The 23,624-nt window shown below is 35.4% G+C and overlaps 1 protein-coding gene across 1 annotated transcript in view; it reads right to left on the reverse strand.

The window, feature by feature from the left end:
- The window catches only part of HAUS6 (HAUS augmin like complex subunit 6), a 32,991-nt gene extending 12,705 nt beyond the window's left edge, over positions 1-20,286 (reverse strand). The window contains exons 1-11 of the mRNA XM_063080978.1: positions 19,972-20,286; positions 18,382-18,477; positions 16,403-16,481; positions 15,488-15,620; positions 11,600-11,747; positions 10,199-10,264; positions 9,852-9,900; positions 8,318-8,488; positions 6,042-6,235; positions 5,090-5,216; positions 4,522-4,624 (exon numbers count right to left, since the gene is read on the reverse strand). Of these exons, the coding sequence (XP_062937048.1) occupies positions 4,522-4,624; positions 5,090-5,216; positions 6,042-6,235; positions 8,318-8,488; positions 9,852-9,900; positions 10,199-10,264; positions 11,600-11,747; positions 15,488-15,620; positions 16,403-16,481; positions 18,382-18,477; positions 19,972-20,099 (1,294 nt within the window). The 5' untranslated portion in view covers positions 20,100-20,286. The remainder of the gene's footprint in view (positions 1-4,521; positions 4,625-5,089; positions 5,217-6,041; positions 6,236-8,317; positions 8,489-9,851; positions 9,901-10,198; positions 10,265-11,599; positions 11,748-15,487; positions 15,621-16,402; positions 16,482-18,381; positions 18,478-19,971) is intronic.
- Positions 20,287-23,624: the final 3,338 nt, after the last annotated feature.

A 23,624-nucleotide genomic window follows, 5' to 3' on the forward strand; every position in this document is an offset into this window, starting at 1 on the left:
CTTACCAAACAGAGCAAACCAAGCTGAAGCAGACACTAACTCCTACCATAAATACATTAGAATTACTAAGTGTAAGAAAAAAAAACAAGGAATGCCCAAAAGAACAAAATACCAGCCAGAACCAAAGACAGAAAGCTTGATCAAAACAGTAAGCTCAAACTGAGAAACAAAGGCCCAATAAGGCAGGTTTCAGAGGCTGAATTGGAGATTTACTGCCTACATAGTTAACAAGAAACATCATCTCAGGCCACTCAGGCTGGGATCTGAAACTGAGAGATTGTCATAAGGCCAGGACACTGCAAAGGCTGCTCTAACCTTGAAAGGGAGACTATTAAAAAAATCTGCCAACTGGACCAGGGAAGTAGCAAGGAAGCCTACTGCCTATCTAGAGTCCTGGTGAAAAAAAAAAAAAAAAAGAAAAAGAAAAAGAAAGGAAAGAAATTCAAAACATAGTCTACTCAAAAGGAGGTAGAAAATCCAAAATTATATTGGCTACTTGTAGAAATCCCAAACCAAAGGCATTAACTGGCCTAATTCAAAAAAAAACATCTGGGTCATAGACATAGACAAAGGCATAGACGCAGACATAGGCAAGACATAGATATAGACACAAAGAAAAAGACAGACAAAGGCACAGACATAGACAAGACACAGACACAAACAGAGAAAAAAAGAAAGAAAACACTGGGATTGTAGGTCACTCTACAGAAACTATTCTAAAACCCCAGAGCCCATGAAACTCCTCCAGGATCTCTGGAGAGACCCACTGAAGTTGAGATCATGATCAAATATTTTAATAGGAAGCAAACAACCATAAGAATCAGAAGCACAACATATAGGAGCAGAAGTACCTGAAACACAAGAGATAAGAGAAAACTGAAAATCAGGAGATGTTAAATGATTAGCAAAAAAGACACAAAAAGTCATAATGAAAGAAAAGGACACCATGAAAAAGAAGAGGCAGTTTTGAAAAAGAAGCAAATAAGGCTTCTAGAAGTGAAAAGTACATTCATAAATATTAAATACTAAATGGACAGATCAAAAAGCAGATTAAACGTAACTAAAAGATAATTAGTTAAAAGGGACCATATGAGAGATTTGAGGAAAATACCCAGAATGAAGCCCAGAGACACAAAGAGTTTGTAAATATGAATGAGAAATTAAGAGATATGGAGGATAGAATTAGAAGTTCCAACAATAGGAGTTACAGAAGGAAAGGATCAAAAGAATAAGAGACAAGCAATATTTGAAGATATAATGGTGAATAAGTTTCTAGAACTGAACAAAGATATGAGCCTTCAGAATAAATAAGCACATATAAGTCCCAAACCGGCTAAATAAAAACAAATCTACATTAAGACATGACGCCATGAACCTGCATAATAAAAATAAAGAAAAATCATAAAAGCAACCAGATATCAAAAATTAATTACCTATAAATAAATGACAATTAGACTGACAGCAAATGTCTCAGAAACAGAAATCAGAAAACAATATCACATCATGAAAAGTCCTAAAGAAAAATAAGTGTAGAACTAAAATTCTATATCCAGCTAATCTTTCACTCAAGATTTAGTGAAAAAAACATTTTCACAGAAAGACTAAGAGATTTTACTAATCAGGGTCTATCATTAAAAGAACTAAAGTATATACTTTGAGATATACTTTGCAAAAGGAAGGAGTAGAGTAAAATAAGTAACAGACCAAAAATCAATAAACATGTTGGTAAATCTAAATATACAATGATTGTTAAAAACAATTTATATCAATATCATTTTTTAAAAAGGTGGGGGCATTATTCTAGAACACATTGTCACTAAGAGGACAAAACCAAATGCAATGAGAAAATCCTCCTTAGATCCTGGTTTAAAAAATAAACAAGCATTTACAAAGGACATTTTGGGCAATAATAAAAAAACCTGTATTCATAAACTTTAAAAATAGATAAAAACAATATTACATAGTTTATAGATCCATACATATGTAACAAAACTATTATTAAGAATAAAGATAAGATTCAGAATAGTAAGTATTATCTCCGTGAAAGTAATGAATGAGTGGGATCAAAGAAAGGTTATCTACATATGTACTTTAAAAAAAAAAACCTAAAGCAAACATTGCAAAGCTCTGACAAAAAAGGCTGTTTGATAAACAGATGTTTATATTATTCTCTGTACTTTTCAATATAATAAGATTTTAAAAAACACTTTAAAGGTAAACTACTTTAAGTAAGATGTAATGTGTAGGAGGGGGAAAAGTTGTTTTACCACAAAAAGTACAAAATAATGTTGAGATTCCCCAGCTCAGACCAAGGAAAGGAAAAAAAAGGAATCCCAAGAGTACAAATTGTACAATGCCCAGAGGACAGGGTTTCCCCAAAGAACTACCAAACACTTCTAAAATGAGGACTTCCAACTGAACTTCCTAAACAAACAGAAATATTCCACATTCTCAAGGCAGATACAGAAATCTCCAAATGGACTGGCTAGTTAGCTCAGTTAGTTAGAGCACCACTTTGTAACACCAGCGTCAAGGGTTTGGATCCCAGAACAGGCCAGCCACCAAAACAAAAAAAGAAGAAAAGAAAATCTCCAAACGGACATAAGGACAATTCCATGGTTTCAAAGGGCTTAAACTAAGCCTAGCAAGAGTTTAAAGGCCTTTCCCAGCTGAATTAACAGTGTCAACCAAATAGCCAAGGGCTATCAAAATAATTGTATCTCATAATTAAGGACTTCTCAAAGCTATCATGAAACCAGAATGCTCTGTCTAAAGCCCTTTCTCACTCATCAAACCATGCAGCCTACTCTGTCTGTCTACTCTTCTAGCCGCACCTATCCTGAGCCTTGCTCTCTAGTCTACCCAACCAGTGTCCTCCCCAAATAGGCCTGACTCTCAAACCAATCACCTACCCACCACCCTTTTCTTCCTAAGTCCAGTGCTAACTGCTATCATGACCTTTGGACTACCTGAAATATGGCCTACACTACTGCCTGCTCTAGCTTGGCTATATAATTCATCTGTTGTTTTTTTTTGGCGGCTGGCTGGTAAGGGGATCTGAACCCTTGACCTTGGTGTTATTAACACTGTGCTCTAATCGGCCGAGCCAATCGACCAGCCCATTTGTTTTTATTCATTCATTCTTTCAACTACCTATCTTCTATTTACCAAACCCAATTAAAGTTTCTTACACACATTACTGGGCAATTGGAAAAACTGATTATAAAATGGATATTAGATATAGTGGAAATATTAATTTTTTAAATGTGATAATGGCAAGATAGCTCAAGGAATTAAATGTGAGATGATATTACAGACATTAACTTTTTAAGTGAGATAACAGTATGGTAGTTATATAGGAAAATGTCATTTTTATGGGAATGCATGCTGAAATACTGAGAGTGAAGCATCACAATGTCTAGAACTTACTTGGGTTTAGAAAAATACATACATAACACATATAAAGCAAATATGGCAAATGTTTATTGTTCAAACAGGTGGTGGGTATTCAGGTTAATTACTGTAGTACTCTTTCAGGTTAAAAAAAAATTGTGGGCTTCCACACAAAATTTTGTTCATGAATGTTTATAGAAACATTACTCTAATAGCCAAAAGGTGGACACAACCCAAAGGTACATCAACAGATGAATGGATAAACAAAATGTGGTATAGGCATACAATGGAATATATTCAAATAAAGGAATGAAGTACTGATACATGCTACAACTTGGATCAACTTTGAAAACATTATGCTAAGTGAAAGAAGGCTATCACAAAAGTCCACACATTATATGATTCTGTTCGTATGAAAATCCAGAACAGGGAAATCTAGAAACAGAAATTATTTTAGTGGCTGCTTAGGATTAGGGGAGCGAAGGAGGCATTGGGGATGAGGTTTTTTTCTGAGGTGATTAAAATGTTTAAAATTAACTGTAATGATGGTTGCACATATCTGTGAATACAGTAAAAACCACTGAATTGGACACTATAAATAAGCAAATTGTATGTGAATTATATCTCAGTAAAGCTGTTTTTTAAAAAAAAAAAGAAGAAAAAATTGGGGGGTTGATACATGCTACATCGATGAAACTTGAAAACTCTGGGCTAAGTAAAAAATTATGCGAGTGAAAGAAGCTAGACACAAAAGGCCCCATACTGTATGACTCCACTTACATGAAATATCCAGAATAGGCAAATCCATAGAGACAGGAAGTACATTAGTGGCTGCCAGGTCCTGGGGAAGGGGAAATGGGGAGTGACTACTTAATGGGTATGGGGTTTCCTTTTCAGATGATGAAAATGTTCTGAACTAGATAGTGGTGATGACAGCACAACCCTGTCAATTTACTAAATACCACTGAGTTGCATACTTTGAAATGACTGAAATGGTGAATATTATGCTATGTGCATTTCACCAAACTAAAAAATAATTGGGAGAAAAAATAAATATAAAGTACTATTATAATAAGAAGAAATAATTACAGGAGGGAAATTTAAAAAAGAAAAAGATCAATAACCAACCTGGAAGTGAAGCAGGATACTGAACAAAAATACTCCTTGCATATATTTCTTCTGAGGCAGGATCAAATGAAAGGGGAGACATAGGTGGTAAAAGATCCACAGCCTTAAAACACAGAATTCACAATTTTGAAATAAATACATTTACTAACTATCACCATAACAATGCTAAATTAATCTATGAATGGATGATTTTTTTTCCTAACAAAGATAAAATTACCAAACACATCTTATAACTATTTTCAAACCAAAAAGTACAACATTAGGAACAAATGGATTACTTTGTTTTAACAGCTATGTCTCCAATGTCATATTGCCTCACATCAAGAGGAAAGTTTCGTTTTCTTTTTAGTACAAACCTCTAAATCTAGAAATACTAACTTTAAATGACAACAACAGTTTAATGAATATTCTATTATATATTTAGACAAATTACAGAAACAAAAACATTTGAACTGTAGGCTCAGATGCAAAGATGACACATAGCATTTCTAGGTCATTTGTAACATGATAAATCAGGAGATTGCCATATATTAATCTACTCTCCAAAAGGTAAGTCAACATTACTTACTGGAGTTGAGGCTTTAATTAGACTGAAAGGAGAGAGACCAAGAAATTCTTTCCACTTTTTATGCCATTCTCCTTGCTTTTCAACTACAGAATGTCTTATAGTTGTGAGATCTTCTTTAATTTTATACCTGTAATAGCATAAAAAATAACTTTATTCAAAAACATGAATACAAAAAAATCTAAGTAAAATTTAAGAAGACAACAATAGTTGCAGGGAAGGGGAAGGAAACAGTCATATAAAATTCCAGCTGTATGAAAGTCCAATCAATACAGCACATATAAATTAAATAAACTCACACATATGAATACTCAGAACCTAAAATACCTTTTCTCATTTTAAGACCAGAAAGCGATCATACATCTATTACTCCATTTATTTTTAAAATACAATTTTTTTCCTGGCTCTAAACTTCAGTCAGAATTTTACTCCTGGGCCGAGCCCGTGGCGCACTCGGGAGAGTGCGGCGCTGGGAGCGCAGCGACGCTCCCGCCGCAGGTTCGGATCCTATATAGGACTGGCCGGTGCACTCACTGGCTGAGTGCCGGTCACGACAAAGACAAAAAAAAAAAAAAAAAAAAAGAATTTTACTCCTGCTTATCCATTCCTAAAGACAGCTCATACCTTCCAGTCTTTCTGCTCAAATAAAGAACTTTTCTGAGGCCCAGTTTTATTATTAGACCTAACAAAAGAGACAAGCTAGAGAAAAGTTAAAATTATTCCATAAAGAATTATCACTCAGGACAATTAATTTATCCCAGACAAAGAAAAACTACATTAATTTTCCTTTCTACTTCATTTGTCTCTATAGGAGTTGATTACATAAGGCTTTCGAGTACTAGTAAAATTTTCACACTTGATTGCCAAAGTGGAAGAGTAACTATATAAGAGCTTTTGCTTAGAAAACCACCCTACTCCTCCCACAATAAAATAACAGAAGGTCTTTCTAGTGTACCTCATATGCTTCAGATCTGATAATCTTTCCCTCTGAAATTTGGTCTCTTTTTCAAGGTAGTGAAGGTCTATTGTCAATCTTGCTTGGTCAGCCTGACAACGTTCATATTTCATTACTTTCAAGACTTCATTTAATAACTGAATAACTGTTAAGAGGTTCAATTTTCCAGCCTCATAAACATTTCCTATGTGCAACTAAGGATTCAGAGGGGAAAAAAAAGCAGTGAACTATAGGTTCGTAAGATAATAAACTGTTATATAAATATATTTGTTTTTTACTATGATATAAAAAGTTTACCTTAAAGAAGAGTGAGAAAAAAAATCAATTGCCCCCCAAACATAAAACTATGTAAATAACTTTGATCTGGTGAAAACCACTGTGGAAGAATTAACATGCTGTGCTATATTTTATATTAAAGGTTGAAAACTAGAATTGAAAAATGCAAAAAGATAGAAAGAAAAATAAAGATTGAGCAGAAAGAGCAGGTTTGGGGAAAAGATCATTAATTCATTTTTTAACAAAAGTCACATTGAATTAGACTGCAGTTGGTTTTGCAAGGGCTTACATGTATGTGGAGGCATCTTCAGGCCAAATTTAATTTAACATTACCAATAAAAATTTGAAAAAATAAATAGTAAATTTGATTTACACAAAAAAGTTTTAAAAATATATTTAAGGTCTGTTAATATTTTATATGATTTTTTATATCAAAGTAAAAAGAAATTTGCAATAACTCAAATATTATCAACTCTACTTTGAATATAACAACCAAAATAATTAAATTGTATGTAAAAGAATTGTGAAAAGTGTACATAAGGAACTTCACAATGATAAATTGTTCTTGGACCCATACTGTAGAAAAGACTACAGTATAAATAATGATATGTATAAAATATAAATTTAATATTTTTGACACAATATTTATATGTAACAATACAAGATATTTTAGTGTAATTTGATATAATTTACTTTTCATGAGACCTTGTATGCCACATAAAATTAAAATAGTTACATTTGCAAGAAAAGAAAAAATTATAACCATTCTATTACAAAAAAAAAAGTCACAAATCGGTGACCCCTAAAGGTTGCATCCAATCTTCAACATGTTTATTTGGCTTGCACAGTTCCAATGTTTTAAAATCATTTGAATTAGTTGCCAATATTTTAAAAATCATAGATCTCATGTAAAAATTACTATAGTAATTTTCTCCAAAGACCTCATCACTTTCCTACTTTCTGCCTACTGTTACACATAATTAGTGAACTTCATTTACATGCATTACCTGCCTAGACCCTGTAGGAATCTGAGTTTGCAGATCTTTATTTTTATGCACTCTGAATTTGATGTGCCTGTCATGTTACCTACTAAAGTGAAAGCTCTTCAGAGTTACAATATTTTATCTTTGTATCCCCTATTCTATAATCAATACCTGGCATACAGTATATAGTAAATGCTTAATAAACTGTGCTTACCAAGAAAAAAATATGTAAGCTAACCAGATGGAAATGTCCCATAAGCAACTGGAAGTAACGTAATAATAGTTTGGGTTGAAGAAGAGAGACTGGAAATACCAATTTGATAATATTAATTGTAGAGGAGGCTACTGAAGCCATGGAATTGGTAAGAAAATACAGATAAACCTGTAAAGAAGGAAAGGAAAGGGAGCATTTAAGGAACCACAGAGAACAAGTTCACTTAAAAGTTAGAGAAAACGGAACCAGTAGAAAAAACTGAGAACAGCAGTCTTGAAGAACCACAGGAAAGCAGAGACATGAAGTGACAAAGCTAAAGGAAGAAAAGACTTTAAAAGGAATGTCTAACAGCATCTAAATAAAAGACAAACCAGAAGTTGGAAACATTTTAAAAGGACATTTGGTAATAAGGAGATCATTGCTGTTCTCTTTGAGAATTTATAAAGAACAGGTACAGTGTCATCTTCCTGTGTAACATAATACTCTCTACACTACAAGGTTACTTCAAGAAGTTCGGGGGAAAATGGAATTAAAAGAGAATATGAATCCTTCCATTAACTTTCTGAAGTACTCTTGTATTAGACAGAGTACTGTGGAAGGTATAAACAATTAATAAAAGTTAATGAATATAAATAAACACACCTTTATGAAGTACTCCTCTTTATGAAGGTTTTACTAGATATATTCACAAAAATTAATTCTGAAAGCAACAAAAAAATATTGCAAGAAAAACAATTTTTAATATATAAAATAACTACTTGAGGGGAATTTTCTCAAAACCTTCCTTAATATCAAATGCTTACCTGACACATCTGTTTCTCAATTTTGTCAAGTAACAGCCTTGGAATATTAATAACAACATCAGTTCCATCTAAAGCATACTGGTTAACAAGACTGAGGACTGAACTAACAACTTCTCTCTCTTTTTCCAAAAACGTGAGTGTTTCATTCACTGAAGCCCACAAAGACCGAACCTTTGAAAACAGAGAAAGACAAAATATTAAAGTCCATATGTTATCTGTACATATGATAAAGAAATGTAAACATAAATATATACTCAGTCCTAGAAACAAATGAAGTATTCCTGAAATGATTTCTGGTGGGAAAACTAAATAACTATATTTTAATAGTTTAAAAGCACTGATTTACTTCTGCAGGGGCCCTAAAACTAAACAATTTCTCAGAAGAATCTAGCTCACTATGATTTTCAACAAATCTAATAAATCTTACACTATCAAGATACAATTGGCATTTCCTGTATTCTGACATGCTATCAATCTAACAAAGATTTCTCAGGGAAAATAAAAAAAAGATTTTCAAGAGAAAAAAAAATACTATACATCAATTTTAAGCCATTCAGTTTTCAGAAAAGCAACAACATGGGGAAAAAAATGTTTCTTTAAAAACAAATAATCTTAGGTATATATTAACACATGTTCACTAAAATTCATGTATAAGAATATTCATAAGACTTCTATCTGTAATAGTCAAAAACTGGAAACAATGCAAAGATCTAGAGTAAAAAGGGTATAATGTGCTATTTTCATAAAATAGAACACTACACAACGAGAATGAAGACACAACTACACACAATAGCATGGATAAATTTCACAATGTTGAATCAAAGAACTAAGACACAAAATAATACATTGTGTATACCTCCTTTTATATAAAATTCAAAAACAGGCAAAACTAATCTTTAATGTAAGAAGTTAGGATAGTATTTACCCTTGGGGAGAAATGGTTGTAAATGAAAATGAGTTTGAGGATGACTCTGGAGTGCTGGTAATGTCTATTCCTTAAATAGGATACTGGTTACATGGGTGTGTTGGTGATCACAGAATCACAACAAAGAGCTTGGGAAAGATTCCATCCAAAAAAGAAAGCCTAAGAAAACACTTTTATCCCACATCAAAGCCAACCTCTTGAGATCATTTATATTTGCCAGATTCCTCCCTACCACCAAGCCAGCCTCAATTTTACTCCTCATTTTTCTTCCACACTTAACCATCTCCCTTTAATTAACATATTTTATTTAGATAAGTAGATACCACTGATTAAGTTATAATCTAGCAGAACTTTTCTTGCTGGCATGAAGGATTTTAAACTACTCATTTTTAAAACTGCTTTTGTATATACTTAATCTTATAAATTATAAGCTGATTTTTTTCCATTATATTCAAGTGTTTAACAATACCTTGTTGATATCTTTATATATATCACCTACAAGCATTAAAAAAAATTGGCAAAAAAGAAAGCATATAAGAATCCAATTGATTAAACAAACACTGCATATCACAAAAGTAAAAAAATTTCTCCCTTCAAAAGTTGTCTCACCTTTTCAGTTTTCTCTTGTATATTACTTTGGTCATCATAGGGTTCCATTCTAGTAAAAATTAAATAATCTAATTAGAAAACCACATGGTAGTTTAACATCCAAAGAGCTAACTGGTCTGTAGACCCACCCACTAACAACCATTCCAATTAAAAACAAAATTCGAGCTCAAAGCAATATTAATTTATTAGAAGGAGAACCACACTAGGAGTCTGAACTACGTTCTATCATCATCTAACTGTTGAAATATCATTTTAATTAATGTTTCTGGTATTCTTCATTGCCTCACCTGCAAAACGCAAGAGCTAAGCTAACTTCTAAGAAACTTCCAGCTCTAAAAATCACTTACTTTTCTATTTGGTTTTGCAGTCCGATACATTCTGATCTCAAATTTCGTACTTGCTTAACTGACAATCTGCGAGAAAACACACAACATGACAACAATAATTTCATCACAATTAACTAGTATAGCCCACTTAGATTTTTTTTTTTTTTTTTTTTTCTTTTCATATGTTTGCCCAAGGCCTCTGGGGACACCCAAGAGGCAGCTAAAGGAATCCAGACTCCCTTTAACACACATGGGTGATCTAACATATGGGGTGCTACTGAGATGGACCAAAACTTCTAAGTAGTATACTCTCAGACTTCTTGAGTAGAATGGTGGAGATCAGCAAGATTACTCTGCTGTCTTGTTCTTGTCTCACACACTCAGGAGGTAAATTTAAATGTTATCTAATACAGTCAGGTGACATTTAACTTCTAAAGTAATTTCGAAAGATTCTGCAGCTTTAGTAACAAAGATTTCAAAAGTTATCTTACTGTAGTTGTTTATAATTGTAAAAATTTAGACACAAACTATTCCTATTCCTTAAGAGTAAGAATCCTGCCTGTCTTGTTTAATGCTATATAGCACCAGTGCCTAATCAATATCTGGAACATAAAAGAAACCCCAAATAAATGTTTGTTGAATAGATGAACTCAAATATAAAATAGTAAAAAACAGTTAAAGAAATTATGGAATACTGACTTGAAGGAATATCTACTTAATGAAATATCTACTCAACAGACTATTAAATAGACATTAAAAGTAACATACTATGGCAATATGGAAAAATTTACAAAATGAAATATCAAGACAAAAAAACAATACAAAATATAAGGAACACAGCTTAAAACTATTTAAAAAAACTATTAAAAAAAGGGAAAAACAACTGGAGAAAACTGCATTTTTTTTTTAAAGACTGGTCAAGTGCAGTAGGGAGAAGAGGGGAAGAGTAGAACAAGGAGTTTAATATGTAACTAACTGTGAACAATCAAATGAGACAACTCACTATCTTTGGACCAGCCACGAAAATTGAATTTTTTGAACTAAGGTGATATTTTTTTGCAGGTTTGAGGGTTTAATATGTATTCAGGTTTACATGGTGCAACAGCCCCTTGTGGGCTAGAGACGGGGTGCACATGGGCTCCCAGTTGGCGGCCTGGCAGAAGAGGGAGGCATCGTTGGCTGCTGCACACGCTGCATGCTCCTGGTGTGGGTGATGAACTAAAGTGATCTTTCCTTTTCTCTAAATTTTCATTTACAGTATGCTTAAAGTTTGAAAATACTTTATTCAGAAGTTATCTGGCTTTATAATGGAAAAATAATAGCCATGGTTTTGAGGTAGGCATGAATTATTGCTACCGAAGTTATATTGATATTTGTTCAAAAAGGCAGGAACTATTTTCTAAGTATCAAAGTATTACTTACTGTGCATTTTCCTGATATTTTTGGGTAACAAAATCTTCTCTTTGCAAAATTTGTAAAAATCTGTTACGTGCTACGTGGCATCTGGCAATGCATTTGTGCAAATCTTGTGGCTTTACATTAAATGTCTCTGTAAAAGGTAGAGAAGAATCTGCACGGAAAACAAGATAACAGAAAACAGACTTAGAAGCCAAAAAATTGTTAATTTTAAGGAATTAACATCATATAATTAATCCACAGCATTAGCGATGGCTTGAATTGTGACCCCCAAAGTTCCAGGTATTAGAAACTTAACCCCTACTGTGAAAGTTAAGAGGGTGGTCAATCCTATTATGGTAATTGAAAGGTGGGGCCTTGAAGAGATGATTAGATTGTGAGGACCATGCCCTAGTGAATGTATTCATCCATTGACAGTTTAATGGTGGTCATGGGTGTGGTTTTGATGGCTTTAAAAAAGAGCAGGTGCGGGCCTGCCCGTGGCTCACTCAGGAGAGTGTGGTGCTGATAACACCAAGGCCACGGGTTGGGATCCCATATAGGGATGGCCGGTTAGCTCACTGGGTGAGCATGGTGCTGACAACACCAAGTCAAGGGTTAAGATCCCCTTACCAGTCATCTTTAAAAAAAATAATAATAATAAAATAAAATAAAATAAAAATAAATAAATTATATATATATATATATATATATATATATATATATATATATATATAAAAGAGCATGTGAGAAGCTCTCTCTCTCTGCTCCTGCCATGTTTGCCATGTGATACCCCCCTGCATTGCTGTAGTCATCACCAGGAAAAGGCCCTCACCAGCTGTGTTCCCTGGACTTGAACTTCCCAGACTCCAAAACCATAAGCAATAAATAGTGTTGCTTTAAAAATTACCCAGTTTCAGGGCTGGCCCCGTGGCTCACTTGGGAGAGTGTGGTGCTGATGACACCAAGGCCATGGGTTCGGATCCCATATAGGGGTGGCCGGTTAGCTCACTGGGTGAGCGTGGTGCTGACAACACCAAGTCAAGGGTTAAGATCCCCTTACCGGTCAACTTAAAAAAAAAAAAATTACCCAGTTTCAGATAATTCTGTTATAAACAATAGAAACTAATTAATACAGCTAGTATGCCACATACACAAAAGATACAACTAATGATAATAAAAGCAAGATGACCTTTTTTTTAAAGTAGGCAACTAAAAACAGGATACCTGAAGTTGAGTTGTTACATAATTAGAAACTTTCAGAGTCCATCTGCCCAAAATAATTCTTATTACTATAATTTGATATATCCATGAACAAATACATTGTTATACAATTTTTAGCTATGTTACTAACGACCAACGTAGACCCTGAGAACAATCCATGCAAACATTTCATATCCAGGTTTTTATCTATAATAAATGTAGTAAATCCTACTTTATTTAACATGGCTCAATACAATGAATATATGGATATTCTGAAAATCAGGGACCCTACACTGCCCTTAACATTATTTATCCAGGTCCTAGCATTACCCCAAAGAAACCACCACAATTTCTAAATACTCAACAGGAAGTGAGTTCACTGAATTTAGAAGTCATCTAGAAACTGAACATGTTGACTGGAGTTGCTTCAAATCAGAAATAGAGTAACTCATGCTTAGAAGCCTTATGCACAATAAACCCTTGTTAAATCCAAATAGGCATATTTCATGTAAATAGTTTAGATTATATACAATTTGGGCAGATCATCCACTAATACAAAAACTGGTAAAATGTTTGTTACACTAAATTTAAAATACGCAAATGTTTATAAAGCAGAATCACATACATGTGTTTTAAAATCATGCACAAAAGATAAACTGAAAAAACATTATATGTCACATCACTAAATAACAGCTCCTACAAATGAAAAAGACCAATAACTTAAGAGAAAAACGGACACAGGATATTAACAAATAGTGCAAAAAGAGTATAAATTGCTCTTAAAGATATGAAATAATTTTCAACCTCACTAGTTATTAGAGAAATACAAATTAAAACTGTACTCAGATTTCCATTTTAACCTATCAGACCGATCACATACATTGACAAGCCTTTGGGAAAACAGACACTCTCCATACACTGGTGATGGAAGTATAGCCATGCATCACATCTTGGTCAAAGACGGACCACATTTAAAACAGTAGTCCCATGAGATGTTAATGGCTACATCATGTAGACGAGGTACACACCTAGTAGGATATACCATCTATGATGCTTGCATAATGACGAAATCACCTAACGCTGCATTTCTCAGAACATACACTTTTTGTAAAGCGGCACATGACTGTATAAACTGTCTGGCCTGTACAGAAAATGATCTGGTAATATATGCATAGTTCCTTTGACCAAGCAAATCATCTTTCAGGAATGATTTTATATATACGTATACATATAAAATAATATACACACATATACATATACACATATTAACACATACACTTGAACATACACACACTGATATATGTATAAAGTTTGTACTTTCGCATTGTTTTTATAGCAAAAAATTAGGAAAAAACAAATGTTTATCAGCAGAACACTGATTCAGTAAATTATATGACATCCATTCAATGTAATATTATGCAGTTCTAAAGAGAAAGGATGAGAATAAGGAAGCTCTATGAACTGATATGGAATAATCTCCAAGATATATTGTTGAGTGAAAAAAAATGCAAAATGGATTTATATCACCATTTATGATTTTTTAAAAAAGGAAAAATATGTATGTATTTTCTTGCATTATTGATTACACTGTTGCTTCCAGAAAGGGAAACTAGGTAGTTAGAGAACAGAGGTGGAAGAGACTTTTCACTTTTTGATTTTTGATCGATGAGAATGTATTACCTATTCAAAATAAATAAAACATATAGATATAATATGTGCACTTAAAAAACACTAAAGGGAAATAAACCAAAATGTCATTGTAACCACAAAGAAATGATAAATGTTTAGGTGACAGATATTCTGATTAGATCATTATACAATATATACATGTATTAAACAACTGTAGCCCATAAACATGTACAATAAAAAAATAAATTGAAATTTTTTAAAAATGTCAACAATGGTTGTCTCAAGAAATTGGAAGACAGATGGGGTTTAGTGCTTCAACTTTTCGATAATTTTCTTTTCCATGTTTTATGAGGAAAAACCAATTAAACAGAGCAATATGTTTAATAAACTACAAAAATAATACTCTTTTAAGTATGAGCTTTAAAATCCCAAGTTTTTGTTTCTATAAATTAGTAAATAAATCAAATCCCTTTAAAACAGAAATTTCCAACACATTGCCAAGTAACCAAAATAAATCTCAAGCACATTCAACACAACTTTTTTTTTTTGGCAACTGGCCTGTACAGGGATCTGAACCCTTAACCTTGGTGTTATAACACAGCACTCTAACCAACTGAGCAAACCTGCCAGCCCCAACACAACGTTTAACACAATATATTAGAGGCCAACTATAACCTGCAGGTCTAATTTGGCCCACTAGCTGTTTTTGTGAGTCTAGCAAGGTAGGAACAGATTGTACATTTCTAAAGGATCATAACAACAAAAACTAAAAAACAACAAAGGAATATGCGACAGACACCCTATGTGTTCCACAAAGCCTAAAATATTTACTATCTGACCTTATACAGAAAATGTTTCCCAACCCCTGTATTAGAACATAATAAAATAATGTAAACAGCAACTTATGTTCACTATGAAAAGGTTTCAAACTACAATTCCAGTAGACTATTAACTATTTGCTTTTTGAGATAAATTAATGTTTTAACTTACCTTGCTTTATTAAAATCTCTTGATTTAAAATTGTGAAAAACAATAAAAACTTAAGAATCAAAACAAAAAATTCCTATTATAAGCTTAACTTACTTTTAGAATTGGTTTTAATATATTTTATCGCAACAAATCTTGCAAAGTGATACATCAGATGAATAAACTTAGGACCACCAGGAGAAAGAAATAATGAACCAACAACTTGAGGAAAGCTACTTCCACATTCAGCCTACGGAGAAAAAAGAGAAGATGATTTGAAGACCTTATCAACAATAACTCATATTTATATCACACTATTTTTTTAGAGGGCATGACAATCTTGTGGTAGAGGCCACATGTGGCATGTCCATGCCACTGTAGAGCAGTAGCAGCTCAGCCATCGGCACTGTCTCTTCTCAGCACAGTGGCTTGGACATTTCCAATTTTGCTGCAGAGTAGAAAGCAGCCAGCTGCCTGCCCCAGCCCATTCCCTCCTCACATCATACTTTTTTTTTAAAGATGACCGGTAAGGGGATCTTAACCTTTGACTTGGTGTTGTCAGCACCACGCTCTCCCAAGTGAGCTAACCAGCCATCCCTATATAGGGATCTCAACCCTTGGCCTTGGTGTTATTAGCACCACACTCTCCCAAGTGAGCCACGGGCCAGCCCTACATCATACTACTTTCGAAGCACAAAAGGATTTGATCAGGATTATTTCATTGGAACTACAAGTCGCATTTTTTGGTTTTTCTAAACTCTAGGTGGACTTGGTCACAAAAAATAATCATAATAATAAAGCCACAAATTTTAAAATAAGCTTAAAATAATAAATATATAAAAAGCATGAGGCCTTAAACAAATAATTATGCTTAAAATAATCTATGGTCAAAAAAATTTTCTTTAAACAAAAACTGTTATATAAACTCCCAAGAACTCTAAAACCTATTTCCAGTGCACCTAGCCAGCAAATCTGGTTTCTTAGAAATATACAGAATCTAAAGTTTGCATCTTCCAAAAAGAGAATACTCACAGAGATCTTTTTTAACCATTCACAGCAATGTTTCCGAAATTCAGTATCACTTTTTTGGTCAAACGGAGGCCAGCAAAATCTTAAAAGTAAAAGCATTAAAATTATGAACCAAAAACCCGTAAACTCAGAAAACTTTTAAAAAACATCAAACTTATTTCCTATAGAAACATTAAAGCTAAATGAATTAAAGGTAACATTCTCAGATTTCAGCTGAAGGGAGGCACCAACCTGTAATAAATTGGGTCTTTTTCTTTATAAACATGTGACTTTGGTTTAATGCAAATAACAAATGAGTACATGTATTAAATGAAGGAATGAGCAGTTACTAAAATTACTGAAAATCAGCTAAACAAGACAACACTCTCAATGGATCCATTAGAATAATGAACAGAGAGGCCATAAATAAATTACTACATTAAGCCTTAAAAAAAAAAAGGAATCCTGCAGGAGAGAAACATAAATGGATACATATGATGAGCAGAGGAGAAGGGATGCCATGAGAGAGCACCCATAGTCTGTGGATGCTACTGGTTTGTGGCTAAACAACAAGATACAAAAACATGAAAAAAGAAGTTTTGCTCCAGCTTTGGTCAAAAATATTAAACTTCAGAGCTAGCTGGTTAGCTCAGTTGGTTAGAGCATGGTGCTGATAACACCAAAATCAAGGGTTAGGATCCCCACCATATAGCCCAGCCGCTAAAAAAAAAAAATAAAACTAGACTTTAAAATTTACCTATTGCCCTCCTCTGATAATTAGTTTTGTTCAAATTTTTATTCTGAGGCATAATTATATAAGGCCTCATGCTTTTTTGTATTTCTATAACATAAACTATACTCAATATTCATAGAAAAAATTAAGTATGCATATAAAAAAAGACAAATTATGGAATGTCAACAGTGATATTCTCTGGTTGGTGGGTTTAGGAATCATTTCTACTTCCTTCTTTACATTTTTCTATATTTTCTGAATTGCTTAAAATGAGCCATAATATTTATAATCAGGAAAAAAATCAGAAAATCTATTTTTATTTGGACAGAGGAAGCCATATACCTTAATGACAGGAACTTCCAAGTATACCTATTCTCCTAGGCACTCATAACCTTAAAAGAAGGCAAAATCTTAAGAATAGGTTATCAAAAATGAAAATAATGCCCTACATGATGAATTTACTTGCTTTTCTATGATAGACACTGCCATAATATAAATATCAAAACAAATTTGAACACATTTTCAGACACATAATACCCAATTCACATGCAAAATAACTTAGAACCAAGACTAGTGAGTGTTCACATTTTTATCTCCTATTTAAACTATTTAGGGGCTGGCTGGTTAGCTCAGTTGGTTAGAGCACGGTGCTGATAACACCAAAGTCCAGGGTTCAATCCCTGTACCACAGCCAACAAAAAGCATAAATAAATAAACTATTTAGTATTCAACAGAATATAAGAATAGGCTAAATTTAATAGGTATGATTTTTGCCCACAACACCTGACACTTTTATATATATCACTGAAAAAATAAGGATTTAAAGAGAACTGGAAAGTAAAAATAGGCAAAACAAATAACATTGCCTACAAGAAAAATTGTAAGGCATGGCATACTTAGCCAAAAAAAAAAGGGCAAAATTGAGTGTATAAACAGATTGGTATCATTCAATTGTTTTGCCTAATAATTAAGACCATGAATAATGTTAAGAACTAATTTTATGAAACAAAACCTACATTACCTATGAAATACATAATGATTTTACGATAAGTACCCAAAAAATTCACCCAGATTTATAAAGGTTAAGCAGTAAATGTGTATGACCCAAACCTGAATTTTGTGACATCCATTCAAAACAATAGTCAAAGGCCAAAGCTGAAATTCTGGCTCAAAAAAAAAAAAAATCTGGCTCATATGAAGGTACAGTCAGTCCATTTCCAAATTTGAGAATGACTATTTAAAAAAAGAAAATGAAATAAGTTTTCCTTACTTGAAAACTTCCTTGGTGAGAGACTGGTCCAGTGTTTGAAACAAAAAATAAGAAACTATTTGAAAGGCGTCACGGTTCAGCTTGTCAAACATGTTCCTAGTGGTTTAAAATGAAATAGAAAAAGCAAGAAAAGAAAAATAAATAAATAAAAGGAAAATGGTTAATAAAACTAAACATCATCAAAAGTTATGTAAGAGTCTGACACAAATTAATATTTTTCATTCTCTTTAAAAGGTCAAGGCAAATTAATTTTTCTCATTCATGTACATTTTATAACCAATTAAGAAAAACATACCAGCTTTTATGTTCTGATTCTGAAAATACAGATCCAATAGAAGAAAACTGGAAAAATTGCAACGAAAACATTCCACAAAAAGGGAAGAAATGGGCTAGCCAGTTAGCTGACTTGGTTAGAGAGCAGTGCTGACAACACCAAGGTCCAGGGTTTGATGCCTGTAATGGCCAGCCGCCCAAAACAAAACAAAAAAAGGAAAGAAAAGCCTAATTAGGTAGCTTCAAACATCTCTGCCAGTACAGAGAAAATGCGACTTGCTGTGGGGCATCAACTCATGTGAAATAAATGGAGTATTTACTAATAAATACATCATCATAACCTGATGAATGCTATCCACTGTTGTCAATTTTTAAAACAGACTTCTAGGCAAAGCACTTCATATATGTTAATGGCTGTAACTTGTAAACAAATAGTTAACAAACAAAACTTAATTACAGCTCTTAACCTTGACAGCAAAAGTTATAATAGAGCTGAAAAATTCAAGAGGGGAAGGAAATGTAAGTAAGCTAATGATCTTATAAATAATAGCCACATTCACTGCGAAATTACGTAGCAAGGAATCAAAAGATACTTTTGAGATTGACAAATCAAGAAATAGTGGCCTAAGCACACTATTAAAAGACAGCCACTACAAGAACTGAAATTACATAATTTACGGAAATTGAATAGACTGAGAATAGGAGATGGCCAATGTATCCCAAATTAGGCTATAGTGGGGAAGATAAATACTGTCTAAAGTTGATAAGATAAAGAAATATTGTTTAGTATTTAATTTATGGCCATAACCATAACAGCTGTGGCAAAAGCAGAGACGGGCACTTCTACTTTTCATTAATACAATTCTCTACTGTTTTTTGCTAACTGTGGCGTGCCTTAATTTCCTAATCCAAAAAGTAAAAATTATAAACTAAACAACCACCTTCAAAGCTCCCTTGAGTCCTGAAGGTGTTTGCACGTATTGTTCCCACGCCCTTCTACTAACAAGGCGCCACCGCTCCCACTACTGCAAAGACCACCTATCTCCACCACCCAGCCGGGATTAAGCTGCCCCTTCAGTTTTGTCCCAACTGCAGACTACTCTCCTACAAAGTGCTTCCGACACTGTTCCGTAATTGATATTGTCTGCCTCTGCCACCAGGCCGGCAGCTACTGGGAGGAGAAGCTTTGCAGACCGTGCATGGCACACAGTAACCGCTCAACCATTTCTGATCCACCGACCCCCGAGGTCTGCGAAACGGAGGGTCACCCCCGCGTCTCCCGGCTCAGGCACCCTCGCCCCGCCACCCTGGCCTTACACTCCGAGGTACGTGTGCGACACGATCTTTCCGCAGGCAACGGTCGCCGGGCCTGGCTCGAAGCCGAGTGCCTGCAGATACATCCACAGATGCTCCCTCTCGAACGAGGTGGACCAGGCCGAGCTCATCCTCGCGGTTGGCACGGCAACTGAAAAGTAAGAGAGCGCAAGGCCAAGCGACTCGGAGGGCCCTCAGGATCCCCCGCTACGGAAAGCCTGAGGTCGCGGCGGCCCATCTATTGCCACTCATTGTCTGCTTCCCTCTCGCCCGGAGCCGTTTCACTTCAAACGGCCGTAAAAGTCTCCAGAAAATGGAGTCTCTATCGGCAACGAGGCCACAGCTGCCCGAGCCGGGCCACCACAAACTAAGACTCCCGCGCTTAAGGAAAAGCACTGTGCGCCGGCGCCGCCTGGCTTCCGGCAGAGGAGGGACTTCACAGGAGGACTACATCTCCCGCCGTGCAATGCGCCCGCTCTCCCTCCCTACCCGTCATGCCCTGCTGAGAAACTACAAGAACCACAGTGCTTTGCGCGGCCAGCGACTTTTTTCTGCGCTTGTTTAACCTTTAAATTGCAAAGACCCTTGGGCCTCACGGTTGCGGTTTCTTAAGTGTTTGCCATTTCGTTTTGCTCGTATGCTAATTGTGAAGTCAGATAAAAAACCGTAGGTGAATTACTGTGCCTCGGTGTAGTGGAAAAAGCACTGGGTTCCATCCTCAGCTTTTCTCACTAGTTGTGTGACCCGGACAAACCATCCAACCTCTGAGCCTCAGTTCTGTCATTAGCAAAATCTTTTATGCCCTCAAATGGTGAATGTACCTTTCATCTTCTTGCCCTACCTGAAATCAGGCTCTCCCCTAAGCATACGGCTTGCCCCTGCAGTCCTCTCAATTGATCGCTGTTTTATCTCGCACACCCCATATACATCAGGCCTGGAAGTGGGGTGGGTATCCTACTTATTTCTCATTACCACGTCTGGCAATTATTGCCTCCTGCCTCACTAAAACCACCAGCTCCTTTGAAGTTTATGCTGTCACCCATAAATGTTCCTTGTGGAAGTCATCTATATAAGATCGTTGGGTTGCTGGACGTCATTCTGAAAATATTTAGCACTTAATTCCCTATCTCTCCAACATTGCTCCTGGGATAATTTTGGGGGATTTCAATATCCATGCGGGTGACCTTTCCAATACCCTGGCTTCAGTTTCTTGACCTCCTTTCCAATAACCTTGTCTTCCATTCTACCTCAGCCACCCACTCTCATGGTACATAACCTTAGACCTTGTCATTATAATTACTGCAACCTTTCCTTAATCTCAACTCCAACCACTGCCTCCTAACTTTCTAGCTCAGTCCCTCTAAATTTCCTTATTCCAACAGTCCTTGGGCCACAAGCACTCTTAATACTTGTAGTGGATTGAATTATGCCCCCCCAAAACTCATTGAAGTTTGAATTGTGTCCCCCAAGTTTTATGTATTAGAAACTTAGCCCCCACTGTGACTGTTAAGAGGGTGGGAAATCCTATTATAGTAATTGAAAGGAAGAAACCTGAAGGGGTGATCGGATTGTAGGACTGTGCAGTAGTGAATGGGTTAAAAACGGTGGTCGGGGCATGGTTCTGAGGGCTTTAAAAGGAGAGAGAGCAGAGTTTCTGCTCTCTCTACTTCCACCACCTTGCAATATGAGATCACTGGGTCACTGTCACCACCACCAGATGGACTTTGGACTTCCCAGCCTCAGAAACGGTAAGCAATAAATTTCATTTTTCTATATAAATCACCCAGCTTCGGGTATTTTGTTATAAGCAACAAAAACGGACTAATACTTTTGTCTCTTCACTGTCTCTTACTTCCTTTCATATCATTATACTCATTAACTTGAACACAGCATCAGCTCCTTGGCCCCTTTCTCTTTGCCACATTTATCTGGCAAAACCTATCTATTAAATCCAGTTCTCTGCCTATTCTACACCTGCAGTTTAGCAGCTAAACACAGTTATGATCCCTAGTCTCACTCAAAATTCATGACTCAAGTGAGCTCTTGAGCCTGCCCCTCCACCCTACTATTTTTCCCAAATCTCACACTCCACACAATTATACATATCTTCTCTCTTTTAGACCTCTGATGCCTCTTTCTCCTTCCTACTCTCAGGTGAATTTCTTGATTCTTAGTTAACAGATGCTTCCAGAAAAGAACTTCCATCAACAGTTTACCAACCTGCCTATATCTTTGCCCATGTAGTTTTCCTTCTCTCTTGCTAATTCGGGTAAACCAAGGTTTGCCTACCTAAGACCAGTCATTCCATTTATTCGATAAATCACATTTCTTTTCTCCTACTCACAGAGTTTGATGCAGTATTTGTACTCTACTTTCTCCTGCATCGTCAATTCTTCTATCAATATATAAACATGGTATATCTTCCATTTAAAAAAAAAATCCTTTGACCTCCAGTGCCTGTCTAGCTACACCACTGGTGCCTCGGGGCCCACCCAAGGGTCTGAGGTTTGGAGCTGGGACCAGACCCCCCCCTCCCACAACCAGGCACACTGCCAGTTATAAGGAGCATGCCAAAAACATCACCTCCATGCGGGTGGCTCACCACAGCCACCACAGTAACCACGGCTGCTGTGAAAGTGGCTAGACGTCACAACCACCACACAGATGCTCCACCAGCCACGGGAGTGCATTGAAACAAGGAGAGTCACCAGCAGAAAAGAAGAGGATGTCTCTCTCCACAAAGCCCATTCCAGAGTGACAGAAGAAGCATCTACTCTGCGATAATATTGGGGGAACTGAACAGACCTCTCAGCATTGGACAGATCGTCTAGGCAACAAATCAACAGAATAACCATTAGTCTTTCAGAGGGACAGAAGAAATCTAGGGATATCAGTGGTGGGAAGGGGAGTGAGAGGGAGATGGGGAGAGACTGGACAAGGGGCATAAAGAAAAGTACTATTTGTAACAATATACATACTAATAATATTGATTTGATCAACATATGTCAACATTGAACCCCAAAGATATGTATAATTGATTCAATAAAAATTTAAAAAAGAAATAAACCTTTGACCTCCAATGCCTTTCTAGTTACCACTCCACTTCTCTTTATAGCAAGACTTCTACAAAAAGTTAACTAAAATAAATAAATAACTTTAGAGGCTGGCCAGTTAGCTCACTTGCTTAGAGTATGGTGTTGGTAACACCCAGGTCAAGGGTTCAGATCGCTATACAGGCCACCCACCAAAAAGAACAAAAGTTGTCTATTCCCACCTCACCATTGATGATAACTTGCCAAGGTCACTTATACCGATTAGAATTCTTTAGTTGCAAGCAGCAGAACTGAGTCTGTGACAGAGTTTTATTAGATGATATTGGGTAGCCTAAAGCAAGGATGGAAAAACCAAAGAATAAGATTCAGGAAAGGCAGGCCCATGTGTCCATCTACTCAAGATTTATGTCCCAGGCAGTCCAATTTATCTTTATATAGCTTAATGAATTATTATAAGGTAAACATCTTCATAACCACTACCCAGGACAAAAACTGAAACTTTTCCAGACATCCCAGAAGTCCCTCCTTCCCCTAAAAGTAACCACCAAAAGTAATCACTTTTACAGTGATTACTTCCTCACATTGTCATATAGTTTTATGCCC

The sequence above is a fragment of the Cynocephalus volans genome, chromosome 16, assembly GCF_027409185.1.
Source record: "Cynocephalus volans isolate mCynVol1 chromosome 16, mCynVol1.pri, whole genome shotgun sequence".
In the NCBI taxonomy this organism is placed as follows: domain Eukaryota; kingdom Metazoa; phylum Chordata; class Mammalia; order Dermoptera; family Cynocephalidae; genus Cynocephalus; species Cynocephalus volans.